This window comes from Mustela nivalis (genome assembly GCF_964662115.1).
Source record: "Mustela nivalis genome assembly, chromosome: 7".
In the NCBI taxonomy this organism is placed as follows: Eukaryota; Metazoa; Chordata; class Mammalia; order Carnivora; family Mustelidae; genus Mustela; species Mustela nivalis.
In genome coordinates this window covers 57,000,667-57,014,071 of record NC_139026.1, presented here as the reverse complement: position 1 = coordinate 57,014,071, position 13,405 = coordinate 57,000,667, and the positions used below count along the sequence as shown (strand labels likewise).

Here is a 13,405-nt window from a genome sequence, read left to right as displayed (position 1 = left end):
TTTTTTTTTTTAATTGACAGCAGCTATGGAGTTTATGAAATCAATGTGACTGGACTACTTAGGAACTGCTTGTTCCTTTAAAGTGTTTAAATATGGCCCCTGTAACTTGTTCCCATTTAAATGACTTCACAAACCATTTCTCTAAATAGGGTACGAAGTCAGTTTTCGTACTTGTTAAATTACCACAAATTCTGTGTTACAAGACTGTGAATTAATGAAGTCTTAAGCTATTTTGTAATCCTCATCCCTAGGTTTAATTGAAAACAGTGCTTTACTTCTTTTTTAATTAAAAAAGTAGTGAAAACTACAAGTAACATTTGATTGTGCTGCAGTGCAAAGCTACATTTTGAAATCATAACCAACAAAACTCCAAAAAACCTGTTTGAGGGCCAAGATTATGCAGTTAACATTTATAATTCCTTAACACTCTGCATTGGCTGCCAGCAAACTTTCAAGATATCTGGCCGATAAGAAAGCTGGCAGAGACCACATAAGAACAGAAGTCAGTGATACGAAGTAAAGCTCGTGCGAATTTACTGCTGCTGGTTTTCGGCTACTTGCCTCAGTTAAGTTTATGCACTGCAATGACTTAATTTGTTTCAACATATCTGCACAATGATCCTCAATGCTCAGAGGCTATGGCCTCGATGCCCATGCACCAGCACTCGCGCATACCCACGTTCACACTCACACGGGCGGTCGTGCTCACACCTGTGCCATTACTTGACAAGAACACTGTTTAGTTGACTGATCAAGAAATACGCAGTGCAAAGGCACAGGATTTGAGACAGCCCAGGGTTTCCTCTTCTAGTAGGTTTAAAACATTTTTTTTTCCTCACTAACTTCCTTCCTGTTCTAACTGCCAGAACTCAGAAGTCAGAGTGAGAGACAGAGGCACCCCAGAGAGCCGTGAGCCACTGAATGTAAGTTGAAATACCTCGGGGTGGGGGAGGTTATAGGTGGGCACAGGCAAATGCAGGCGATCTCTCAACCAGGCGACGACCCTCTCCAGCTTATTTTTTTAGATTATCTTTGAAATGGATAAAAAAGTACAAAGGAGGCGGTAAGAGCAGTTTGCAAAGAAGGGGAAGTCAGAGCAGGGAATCTTAGCAATGACTCAGGGGAGAGAGCTCAGAGAAGGAGGGGAGGGCGCGCCCTGCAGCAGCCTGGGGATGAGATCCTGAGTGTGTGGGAAAAGGGCCATGAGTGTAACTCCTGAGGAGTGCCCGGAGGGGTTTCCTACAAGGTAGGGGTGGGCATCCAGCCAAGTTCAGAAGTGAAAAGACTGTGGACCCAAACTGGTGTGGAACATGCTAGTAGATGAAGGGTTGCTGCTGGGGTGGAGATATGCGGTTTCCTGTTTTTAAGTAGATGTAAAGAGACTGATTGAAAGGAAAAAAGATAAAGACTCAAAGCTGTCAAACATTAAACTGTTTTCCCCTAAAGAATTTTTCTGGTGGATATAAGAGAAATGCATAGTGAAAGCCTTCCTTCAAGTACTATGGGATTTAACAATCAAAGGGGAGGTAATGGTAGAACACGTTGTTATTTACTCATTTGTCACAGTGGAATCAATTTCTACCACTAACAAAAACCACTTATTAAATTCCTACAGTCAGGGGCATCTGAGTGGCTCAGTCAGTTAAGCATCTGCCTTTGGCTTGGGTCATGATCCCCGGGTCCTGGGATCGAGTCCCGAGCCTGCTTCTCCCTCTGCCTGCTGCTCCCCTTGCTTGTGCTTTTTCTCTCACTCTGTCTCTGTCTCTCCCTCTCTGGCAAATAAATAAATATCTTAAATATATCGGGGCGCCTGGGTGGCTCAGTGGATTAAGCCGCTGCCTTCGGCTCGGGTCATGATCTCAGGGTCCTGGGATCGGGTCCCGCATCGAGCTCTCTGCTCGGCAGGGAGCTTGCTTCCCTCTCTCTCTCTCTCTGGCTGCCTCTCTGTCTACTTGTGATTTCTCTCTGTCAAATAAGTAAATCTTTAAAAAAAATATATCTTAAATATAAATAATAATAATATATATATATATAAATTCCTGCAGTCAGATGGGCAGAAAGTTCATTCCTGTTGTTGCTAAAAAAAAAAAAAAAAAAAAACTTTACATCCAAGAGGACTAAAAGCAGAGAAGGCATCATCAAATAATTTATTAAGAGATAGGTTCTACGAGATAGGTTCTACAAAAATCCAATTAGCCCCGCTAGGATATCTGAACCACGCGCCTTCAAATTGTCAAGGACTGAATTTGGCAACCATTAGAAGTGCCTTAGGCATGATCTGAAATTCTTCCCTTCAGAGGTGGCCCCAGTCAGCATGTTCTATGAAGCTAGTCTGTTATTACACTCTAGACTTAGGGCTACTTGTGGCCTGGGTCCGATCGCGCCCTTGCTGTTCTTCCATGCACAGTCCAGGAAGGCAGACTGCTCTCCCAGAGAGATCCGCCCCATAGTCACCCTTTCACATAGAGACAAAGAGTCACCGAAATCAGCATTAGCATATTGGAGCCTCCCTGGAGGAATCTTCAAGCAAGGGAAATCCAGAGTTTGGTGCCCAGGCAGACATCGCAGATCTTTGCCATCACTTTGTTTTATTAAGTGTACAAGGAAACGTCCCTCCCAAATCCAAATGTGACACCACCGTAGTAATAAGATCATCTTACTCTTTTGTGAGATGGGCAGAGAGTTCTGAGAGAAGAGTTCCTTCTCCATTCAGGATGCTCGGACCTGGCATGTGTGGAATCGCCGTGCTCCAGCTGAACCAAAGCTGATGGACACATTCGGGCACATTCCAGGGATGGGGGTTTAGTCCTTGCTTATTTGGGAGAGCATGAATTGGTCCCTAGGGAAGTAGGCTGGGAGCAACATGGAGGTTCTGTTGTCAGTGGGAGGTCACCACAGTGAAGTCATTCTGATGGGAAGATGAGCCCAGGCCAATTTATGGGAGCACAATACAGTACAAACTTCAGCTAGCAGGGACTAGAAACAAAGCAGATAAAGAAAAAGAACCGACATCCATTGAGTACCTTCTCTATGTCGGGCCTGGTGGTAGAAACTTTTCCAGTTTGAATCCTGAGAGGACAGTAAGGCTCAGAAGTGTTCAATTAGTTGACTAAAGTCACCAAAAAAAGAAAAAAAAAAAAAAAAGAACCAACAGCTTCAATGCCTTAGAAGGACATTTTAAGAAATGTCCCGGGGTGGTGGGGGGGGCGGATTTTCTCTAATGCCACATTCTGGGCGTCCTTATTCATAGGCAGTGTTATGCTGTCCGGGACCCTGGATGAGAGGCCATGCCCAGGGGTGGCTCTCATGTTGAGCCTGCTACTTCAACGTTTATCCCTTTAGTAAGCACTTCCCCAGTTGCTCTGGGCCATGTCACACTCTGGTGTCCACAGCCAGAGCTGGTACAAATTCACCTGAACTTTCTTCTCAGCACACGCGGTTACAAATCGTGTCTTTACCCCTTTTCATGCTGAATTTAAGACTTCTGTGACTGTCTCAAGTTATGGCAGTCTAGTCTTCTGCTTAATAATGGCTTCCTTGCTGCAGTTTTTATCGAGGATTATTTAAAATAAATATTTGTGAAAATACCCAGCATGGTTAACTTCACAGGGCAGACACCCAGCAAGGTTGAATGGGGCCACCGAGTTCTCTCTCCTTTTGCATAGAAATCTGGGTTAGAAGAGTATATTGTGAGTGTGCCAGGAAGAAAGAATGTCTCGTTGCTCCCACCCAGGGAAATGTTGAAGAATTCTGCTTCTAGTCATGTGTATCATTCTCTGGATTGATTTTAATGTCTATTTTATCTAACAAGACACCATCCTCTCAGGCACTGAGTTGGTTCTCCTCATTCAGCTTTGCTCTTTCAGATGGTCTTCACAGAGCTAACAGGGTAGAGAGCAGCCCCAAGGAGCCCAAGAGGCATCAACCCTCCATGTTGCTAAGGAACACTGAGAAACCACAGAGGACTCCAGAACCAAGAAAGCTTCTGGTGTCCCGAGGGATCAACTTGAAGTCCCCAGATAAGCCCAGTCACCAGGCAGGCAGCAAAGGACCCAAATCCTTGACTGGCTCTGACATGTCGGCCATCCTTCAGGGATGGCCCAGCACTCCACAGCCCACTATCTAGAGCTACAGCCCCAGGTTTAGTGAAAGTGGGATGTATCCTTGTCAGCAGGGAGAGGACATTGACAGGATGACAGAGAATACTAATGCTTGCATCAGCACTTCTCTGATGGAAATCCCCCTACTACTGGTACTTCCATATTTTGCTGTCCCTTTGTTATCTCCACCTCTTCTCTCTCATATTCATGACCTGTGCATCTAGAAGGATCATCTAGCAACTTTGGAACATGAGATCGGTCTCCACATAATTTTGCTCCAGAGCCAAAGGATATTCTCTCCATTGGCTGCGCCTGTTGTCTTTTGTCATTTCTCGTCATTCGCGGACTCAACTCTGGCTTCAATTAGGAAAGGGAACAATAAATAGAATCTAAAATTAAGTTGTTCATGAGGAAGCTTTTTAAAGAAACATAATAGTGATATTCCCATTTTAAGCTTGATTCAGTTAATAAACAGTTCTCGCAATTCCCAGAACTTCTTGTGTCTTCCGTACTCCTCAAAGAAACAAAATCTATTTTTAAGATGGAAGGAGTGGACGTTGTCAACACTGCAGCACCAAGGGAAAGCATTCAGTGCCCAGGGAGCCAGTTACCTCACTTCACAGAAGTTGTGCGAAAGGACACTCGTCCCACAGGGCAGGGAGCAGAGGAAGAGAACGGGTAGTTTAGTGAACATCTACTATCGGCCAGCATCGTCTGAGAACTTTTCATGTGTTTCCTCCAACTCTTCAACCCCATGAAGAGAGATCATTATTTCCACATTACTGGTGGAAAATCTGGGGCTCGGGGAGGCAGATCATTTGCTTAGTTAGGTCCTGTAATAAGGCAAAGCAGAACCACATTGTGAATCTCTGGCCCACCAGACTCCAAGTCCAGATCCTAGTAGGCCTTGAAAATCACCTTTCTTTGAAGTAGCCAGGTGATCTGTTTTATCTAAACTCAAGAGTTTCACCTTTTCTTACCCTCCACTTCTTTGGAACTGAATCACTGAGCCAGACAAGGGTGCTCTATCCTGAGATCGGTGCAAATTCTTAAGTTCGGTATCTTGAACATTTCACTGGATTTGCAAGCAAAACCACCATTCTGTACTATGGCATAGTCATGTCACAAGTAACTTGTCCTAATTTAATGTGGCATTTTAATTGAGCCTGAGAGGATTAAGTTCCTATCTCAGCACACCTCGTGCTTACACTGCCTGCCTGCCTAGCAAACAGGAGGGTGTGAGGGGTTCACTGTGAAAATTCATCTGTGGAGGCATCTGTGAAGCAGGAGATAAAGATAATGAGTAGTAAGCACACACACACACACATGCAACCAATATGTACTTTGGGTCTTGATGGAGTGCACACTAACCTTATTCAACACATAATTCTTGAGTCTCCATTTCACTTTTACTGTGTCAAATAACCAATGTCAAAATGACCTCCAAGCAAACAAAACACCTCTGCTCTTTGTGGAACAGTGGGTGAGCTGCAGAGGAAGGTGAGAAAAGGCCAGCTAGAATGTTCTGCACAGATGAACTGGGTTCTCCCCAACCCCACCTCCACTTCCTCTTTTCTTTTCTCATTTCAGAGGCTTCTTTAAATAAAGGAGCATTCGAGTCATTGAATTAGGAAGAGGCCTCAGAGGTCCTTCTAAGGCAATGATTTCATTTTGCAGAGGACAAAACTGGAGTGCAGAGAGGTTCAGGGACTTGTGCAAGGGTACACGGAACAGAGTGGCCCTGAAACCCTTTCTATGTGATGCCTCCCTGCCTCCAAGCCTGCAGAGGCTTGCAAAGAAGCATATTTCCTACTACCTGTGCACCCTCAGGATAGATTCCCAATATGACTAATGGGTTCTATAATTTCATTTTTACTTCTTACTTAAGACAGCTGGAGCAACAGAGCATAGCACCTGCAAGCCAGACAAGATGGCGGAGATGGCAATTCTGCTCCTTATGCAATAGGTCTTCTTCCGCAAGCTTCTCATCTGAGCTTCAGCTTCCTAACCTGTAGAAGAGCATGATGACCCTGCCTGCCCCCAAGGCTGTAGTGAGGAGTGATGAGCTAGTCCTAAGGACAGCATTTAGCGTTATGTATGATAACTATTATAATTATCATCATCATTGCTCTTTGGATGATACTCGAAGGTAGTTGTAGAATTTCCATAAAATGCCCATTCTCCCTTTTCTAGGCATATGCCACTGTAAAATGAGGGGATAAAGAGAGAAGACTGATATGTGTGGTCAGTATACACATAGTTTACATGTATATTTATATATTCACATGTATAACACACACATAGTTTGGGAAATCATTATCAAACTCCGTAAGCCATGATGGCTGAGGCATTGGCAGAATCCATGGTTCCTCAGAGATGAACTGTGAAATTAAAAATGCTGTTCTTTTGGGACTTTAGACAAATTTGAGATAATGAAACAAAAATTGGGTAAGTCTCTTCTGTACACAAGTGAAATAAGGTAATTGAATGCGTGCAACTCAGCTGATGCATGTCCGTAGGGCAGAACGAATCTACAGATGGAGAACTTAGAAAGGGAAAGCACCTAGAGGTGGTCTGCTCCAACCCCCAAACCTCAAGATAAGGAGAATAAGCACTACAGTGGGTAAACCAGTTGCTCAGGGTGTGACAGCTGATTAGTAGCCAAGCCAGAACCAACACCTGTGCATGGTGAGAACTAGTTCAATGAAGAGATAATTATCCAAAATCAGGTAGATTGACCTCAGAACTCTTTCCCTCAAGAGCTGTGCCCTACGCACCTTTGCTACTCTGCCAGGCTGAGTGTTCATATTCTCTCAAATACAGATGTTACCTGATATCTCCTGCTTTTTCATATCTAGCATTTGGGGTTTGATAGACATGATCCTTGGCTGGAAGCTAGTTTGGGTCACTGATGCTGCCAGGCCTCCAAAAGGAAAAAGCTTCCACTGTAACAGTCAACTCTCTGCTTCATGTTTCCAAGAAGTCACAGTTTCAAGGTCATGTTTCTAATCTTGGACTCTAGTAAAGTCTATGAGCCTCTGGATTGCATAAAGCATCTCATGGACATATTCTTTTTTTCCTTTTATGATGATTGTGACTTTCACCAGATCTTTAAAAAGATGTGTAATTTCCAAAAAGATTAAGAATCATCAGTCAAACCATGGTGGTTGTCCATCCCACAGCTCCTTCTCCACTTTGGAGAGTAACTTAATTATCAGTAAGTGGTAAAGCACTGAGCCTTATAAAGAGCAGGTTCTCACCAAGTATTATGCTTTAAAGAAACTTTCCTTGAGAATTGCTTTTCCAGTTCCTTATTTGTTGTATTACTATGTTTTCATCTTTTTCTCATCTGCTTTCCAGATTGAGCTGGTTTGGGGTCATTTGGCTTCATATCATTTTTTCATATGCTATATATTTAAATCAAATTATTTTAATGTGGTCTTGAATTTCCTTCTCTTTACTGCAACAATTTTATATAGAATCTCATGTTATCTTCTGCTTTTACCTGTCTTTTAAATAAATTTATATTTCACTTGTATGAACCAATTATTGTATATCTGTTTCTAATGAATCAAGGAAATTTAGAATTGACAGAAGTCTCAGAATTACTAATAAGCATATCAAGATCTAGATGACTGAGAAATTGACTTGCCAATGATCCCACAGATGTTGTTGAATCCTGTCTTAGATCATGTCTTTGTCTTTTTCTCCCCCTTTTTCTCCCTATCTTTCTCTCTCACTATCCTTTCAAAATTGAAATTTCAGGGTGCAAAATAACAATTTCCTGCAGGTTATGGAAATCACTGTCAACTAGGTAATGGGTGGGTGTGATGTTATCTTCTGATGGTCAGACTTCAAGCAGATGACTTGTTAGAACCAAGCAATATATTCCAGAGAGTCCTAAGAGGGTAAAGACATCCTCATGTACAGATAGGTTTCCTGATGATCTGTTCACACATATTTTTTTGAAGATTTTATTTATTTATTTGAAAGAGAAGTAGGAGGAGGAAGAGAGCAGGAGGGAGAGAGACAAGAAGATTCTGCACTGAACGTGGAGCCAGACGTAAGGCTCGATCCCAGGATCCTGACATCATAATCTGAGCCAAAACTAAGAGTCAGACACTTAACTGAGTCACTCAGGCATCCCTGTCTACATATATGTTGTGTGATGTCCACTCTGGGTATCTGGTCAGATTCCTGGGTGTCACCAAAGGAGAACCTCTCTCTTCTGACTAATCTCATCTGGCTGCTCTTCATCTGCCCCTTAATGATTGTCCTCAAGCTACCCACAACCCATTGCATTCTTTATTATTTCTTCATTATTTTTCCAACCAGTTCATTCACTTTCCCTGAGTGTTGTTTGGAATATGAGTTGAGCTGGTCATGATGTTTATTATGCTGTTCTTGAGAGGCTCAGTTATGAATGGTGTTGAGTTTTCTGCTGAGACAAGAGTTGCCATAGGAACAAACCTGCATGCTTCCTTCCTGCACAGGAAGTGGACCTGGGCATTGCAATGCTATTTGCAGACTTGATCAAGCTCATGGTGTTTGGCTTGTTATTTTGTTAGAAGAGGATTGATGAGCCAAGAGATAGCATTTCTTTTTACTCTCTGTTTTTTCCTTCTTTTTCTGTTAAAATTGTTTTTGTTTGACTTTACTTCCAAATTATTTTTCTTTCTGATGCCAGTGATGGAAACTTTGAAACTCAAAACCACAGCTGATTTTGGCCAGAGATAGCTTCACCCCCTGGGGGACTTGACAGAGGTTTGCAGAGTCATTGAAGATGAGATGTGCTAGATATTGTCTAGAGTTGTGCCACTTAGGAACAATGTAGTCTTTAACCAAAGGCAGGGAGGACACTCTTGAGGGAGGACTACAGGAAATCAGGAAATTATCTCCTTGCCCAAATACCTCCCATGTTTCCCCAAATAGCTCCATTACTGCAAGCCACAGTCCTGAAATTCTTTCAGTAGAGACTTCTTCCTCTTTATTAAGACACTGCAATTCATCCAGCTATGAAAATTTGGGCATTTCTCTTAACCTCTGAGTTTTAGTTTTCTTGATAATTCCATAATGGGTTAGAATATCTCACCTCTATGGTTTCATTCTGCTCTGAAAATCTCTGACTATACATGGCCTAAAATGAGTAATTTTTAAACCCATTATTCAGTCACTAACAAGTGTGAATCATTTTATTAGAATCTCCCCTCAATATTTTAACACACAGCAAGTAAATGTAGATAATGAGAGAAGAAGACAGACTCCAGGGTATGCCAAGGTGAGGACTTAGAGCATAAAATAACTAGTCTTCTGACAAGGGTAGGGAGATACCAAAAGGGAAAGGGACCAGAAAAGGGAAATCAGTGATAGATAAAAGTAAAATAAAGACAGGCTAACGCTTCCCATTTTGTCTGAAGGAATTTAAAGAGTCTTTTGTTATTTTTATGTCATTTCAAAGGAACAGAAGATCTTTAGATATAAAGACAAATAAACCATGAGGGTTTATAAAATTCCTAAACTATTCAATTATGGGAGATTCAAGAGAAGCCCAGAACCTAGTGCCTGCTGCCCTCAGGGATTTATTAGCACTGTTGGATGGGAACCGTTCAGACACCTCAGGCAGGTATCATGGCAGTCTACAGCATTGCATGACTTACCTTTGAAGTATCTCAGGAGTTCAGGGAAGGATTCAGTTAATGGGAAGAAGCCAACCATTTCTTTGGTTCCATGTGTTTTGAGACCATCACAACAGGGATGGTACAATGCTAAGAACTTGGACACTAGAGGAATGGCTGGATTTAGACTGTAGTTATTCCTATAATTGTTTGAACTGGGGCTATCTGTTCATTATTTGGGACTGTTTGTGTTAATGTTGTTTCATTTGTACATTATTCACAAATGAGCTATTTCTTTCTGGTCCGTTTATTCGGTGAATAAGAGTTAATTGGCCACAGTACAGAGAAATTCAGGAAGGTCAGAGAAAAGACTAATGGCATTATATGCTCATTGCATGAAAAATAAAGAGATTAAACTAGGAAAAAATATCCTGGAAAATCACTGACGATTACAGAAGCCCATTATGGCCAGGATGGTGCTACCAGCAGCCCCACAAACCTTTTCCATATCCACTGACTTTTGACTAATGGACTATCATCCTCTCTCTCTCTCTCTCTCTCTCTCTGAAATAGATCACAATGACTGAAAAGGATGCAGAAACACACCTGGAGGAAGATGTTGATGAGCTGGACAGCAAGCTCAATTACAAGCCTCCACCTCAGAAGTCCCTGAAAGAACTACAGGAGATGGACAAAGATGATGAAAGTCTAATCAAGTATAAGAAAACACTCCTGGGGGATGGCCCTGTGGTGGCAGGTGTGTGGAGAGGCATGGGGGGCAGGTGGAAGGCATACATTTCAGCAACTCAGGAGCAGGTGCAGAAGAAAGACTACCCAGGGCTAAGCAAGTGAGGCACAATCTCTATATGCCGCATAAAGTTACAGACCATAGGATGAAGTATTTTGGGGAGATACAGCACAAGTCAGCATGGAAATAGGCAAAAATTACATATGGGGATGATTTAGAGAGAACCCCAGACTCCCACTTAGAATTGTATTCTCTCCACGCTCTCACATTTTCTCTCCTTCCTCTTTCTCTTCCTTACTCCTCCCTTGCCTATCCATTTATCTCTTCCACAGACACAACAACAGACTAAGATAGAGAGGGGCAGTGCCATTGAGCAGAGGAACTTGACCACAGCCACCCAGGAAATGTTTGCTGCTGATAACAAGGTGGACCTCTGAGTCCCAGAAGCAGAACTAGCACTACTCTAATTTATAAGGCCATCGAGACCAGCATGGGGAACCTTTCTATTTCCACTCCAGACAGAGATACCACTTTTCTTCTTATGTTCCCGCTCTCCCACTTAAAATGTCCACATACACTGTACCCACGTGTCTCTTCCCTAGGCTTACATTCTTTTTTGAATCCTGCAGACCCAACAGCTCCCAATGTCACGGTCACCCGGCTTACCCTAGTTTGTGAGAGCGCCCCAGGACCCATCACCATGGACCTCACTGGTAAGTGGGCACAACTGTTCTGTTCCAAGGGGCCTAGTGATATCACAGGGAAAACTTAGTCTCTGCCCCTCTCCTGGCAAAAGGAAGCACTAGTAAGGGGAATCCCAGATACAAAAATGCTGAGACCAGTTCACAAATCATTGCTCTCCTGGTACACAGTATTTACCACACTTGATGAAAAGCCCACTCTCTGTCTTTATTTAACTGAAGACGGGGCAGTCATAAGTAGTGGGTCTATTTACTTGTATCATCAGATTTACCTCTGATTTTTATCTCCATGCAGCAACAGAGGAGTTATTATTCATGTAAAATGACTGTGATGGAAATATTACAAAGCAAGTTGTATACTTCTGAAATGTAATATTTATACATTTTAAACATCAGATACTATTGATCTTATATCAACTAGAGAAATTCTATGAAGGCAAGAAGCCATCTAAAAATATTTTAATTAGTGCTGGGAATTCCACTATTAAATACATACTAGTTTAGCTTAAAGCTCTGATTCTTGTGGAAGGGACTTCCCTCACTAAACATGTACAAATTAAGATGTTATTTCCTGGGGTGCCTGGGTGGCTCAGTCGATTAAGCGTCTGCCTTCGGAGTCCTGGGATTGAGCCCTGTGTGGGGCTCCCTGCTCACCCGGAGCCTGCTCCTCCCTCCCTTCCACTCCCCCTGTTTGTACTCTCTCTCTCTCTGCGCCTCCCCCCCAAAAAAATTTTATTTCTTTTCCCCTTATTGTGACAATGGTCAAGTCCTTTCCTGACACTTGAATCTTGAGGAGATAGAGCTGAGAAGGTGGGAATTATAGGGGAAATCTGTATCCGAGAGGAATGAGGAAAAGGGCCGCAGAGTCAAGAGGTTGGAGGCATCCATGGCAGCAATTCAGGGAAAAAAAAAATGATTTCTGGATTCAAAAGGTGAATTCATGAGACAGAGCGAATGTGACTCCAGAGGGTAAGCTCAGCAGCTAGGTGATTCCCCTCTCACAGCGCACATCCACTCTTTACCTTATATGGCTTTATTTGTCTGAAGAAGGAAATCAGAGGCTGAGAAGACACACTTCCCCTTCAACTGAAATCATTACAGCAGACACAAATTCACCTACCCCCACATTCTAGCATCTCTCTAGGAGAATACCTCTCTCTCTCTCTCTTTCTCTCACCAGGACTCAGGCCTCTTCCTGTGTGAAATTGTGTAACGCTAGCAGGTACAACCGTTAATTTGTGAGATGAGGTCTGAATTAGCGCTCAGGAAATCTAAGGGCCTGACCACATTGCAGGGAAAACTCAGTCTCCTTCACTTTCCTACCATCAGGATGCCCAAATTTGGTTTTCTGTCACCAAGAAGTTCCTGAGGTGAATCCCAGCATAAACACACACACACACACACACACACACACACAATACACATATAGTTTGTGTAGAAAATATATAGTATATATTATAAGTGTATAATATCATACATACTATATGTATATAGTGTGTATATGTACACAAATATGCATTATATATACATATAATAAACATATAATCATATACAAAATATATATTATATACATATAATATACATACATACTATATACATAGTGTGTGCATGTATATATATACACACACAGAATATATGTGTATATAATACACATAATATATACTGTATATAAAAATATATGGCATATTATATACATACTATATGCACATAGTGTATGTGTAGATATATAGATGTAGATATACTTCACACACATATATATGGCATGAAGCACATGCACAGAGCTATACAAAACACACACACATGCAGAAACACACACATACATTCACCCCAGAATGTCAGATGATACAGGATCACACTTGGAGAAGAACAGAGAGTGATTACCTCTCTAAGCAGAATACAAGAATTAGAGTCAGATCCTGGTGGATGGAGCTAGAAAATCCTAAAGCTTTTATCACTTAAGAGACTTTCCTTAAGAAAAATAATATGAGATTACATATGCAAATATAAAGTACAAAAGTGAATATATATTTAGAATGTTAAAAGGGAGCCAAAACAGGTAAATTTTTTAAAGCTAGGAAATGGCACAAACATCACCAAATCTACAAGAACAAATAGCTAGTGCTCTTACATAATATTTTTCTTTATTTATTGAGGGGTAGGGACACATTCTTTAATCATCTTTTTGTTTGGCCATGTATGTCATATCATTTTCAACAGAGTAAATAGAAAGGTAATTTAGAT

General features: G+C 41.9%; 1 protein-coding gene across 1 annotated transcript in view; it reads left to right on the top strand.

The window, feature by feature from the left end:
• The window catches only part of ARHGDIB (Rho GDP dissociation inhibitor beta), a 36,706-nt gene that overhangs the window by 15,666 nt on the left and 7,635 nt on the right, over positions 1 to 13,405 (top strand). Inside the window, exons 2-4 of the mRNA XM_082742378.1 lie at positions 867 to 923; positions 10,289 to 10,472; positions 11,093 to 11,176. Coding sequence (XP_082598504.1) covers positions 10,295 to 10,472; positions 11,093 to 11,176 — 262 coding nt within the window. The 5' untranslated portion in view covers positions 867 to 923; positions 10,289 to 10,294. The remainder of the gene's footprint in view (positions 1 to 866; positions 924 to 10,288; positions 10,473 to 11,092; positions 11,177 to 13,405) is intronic.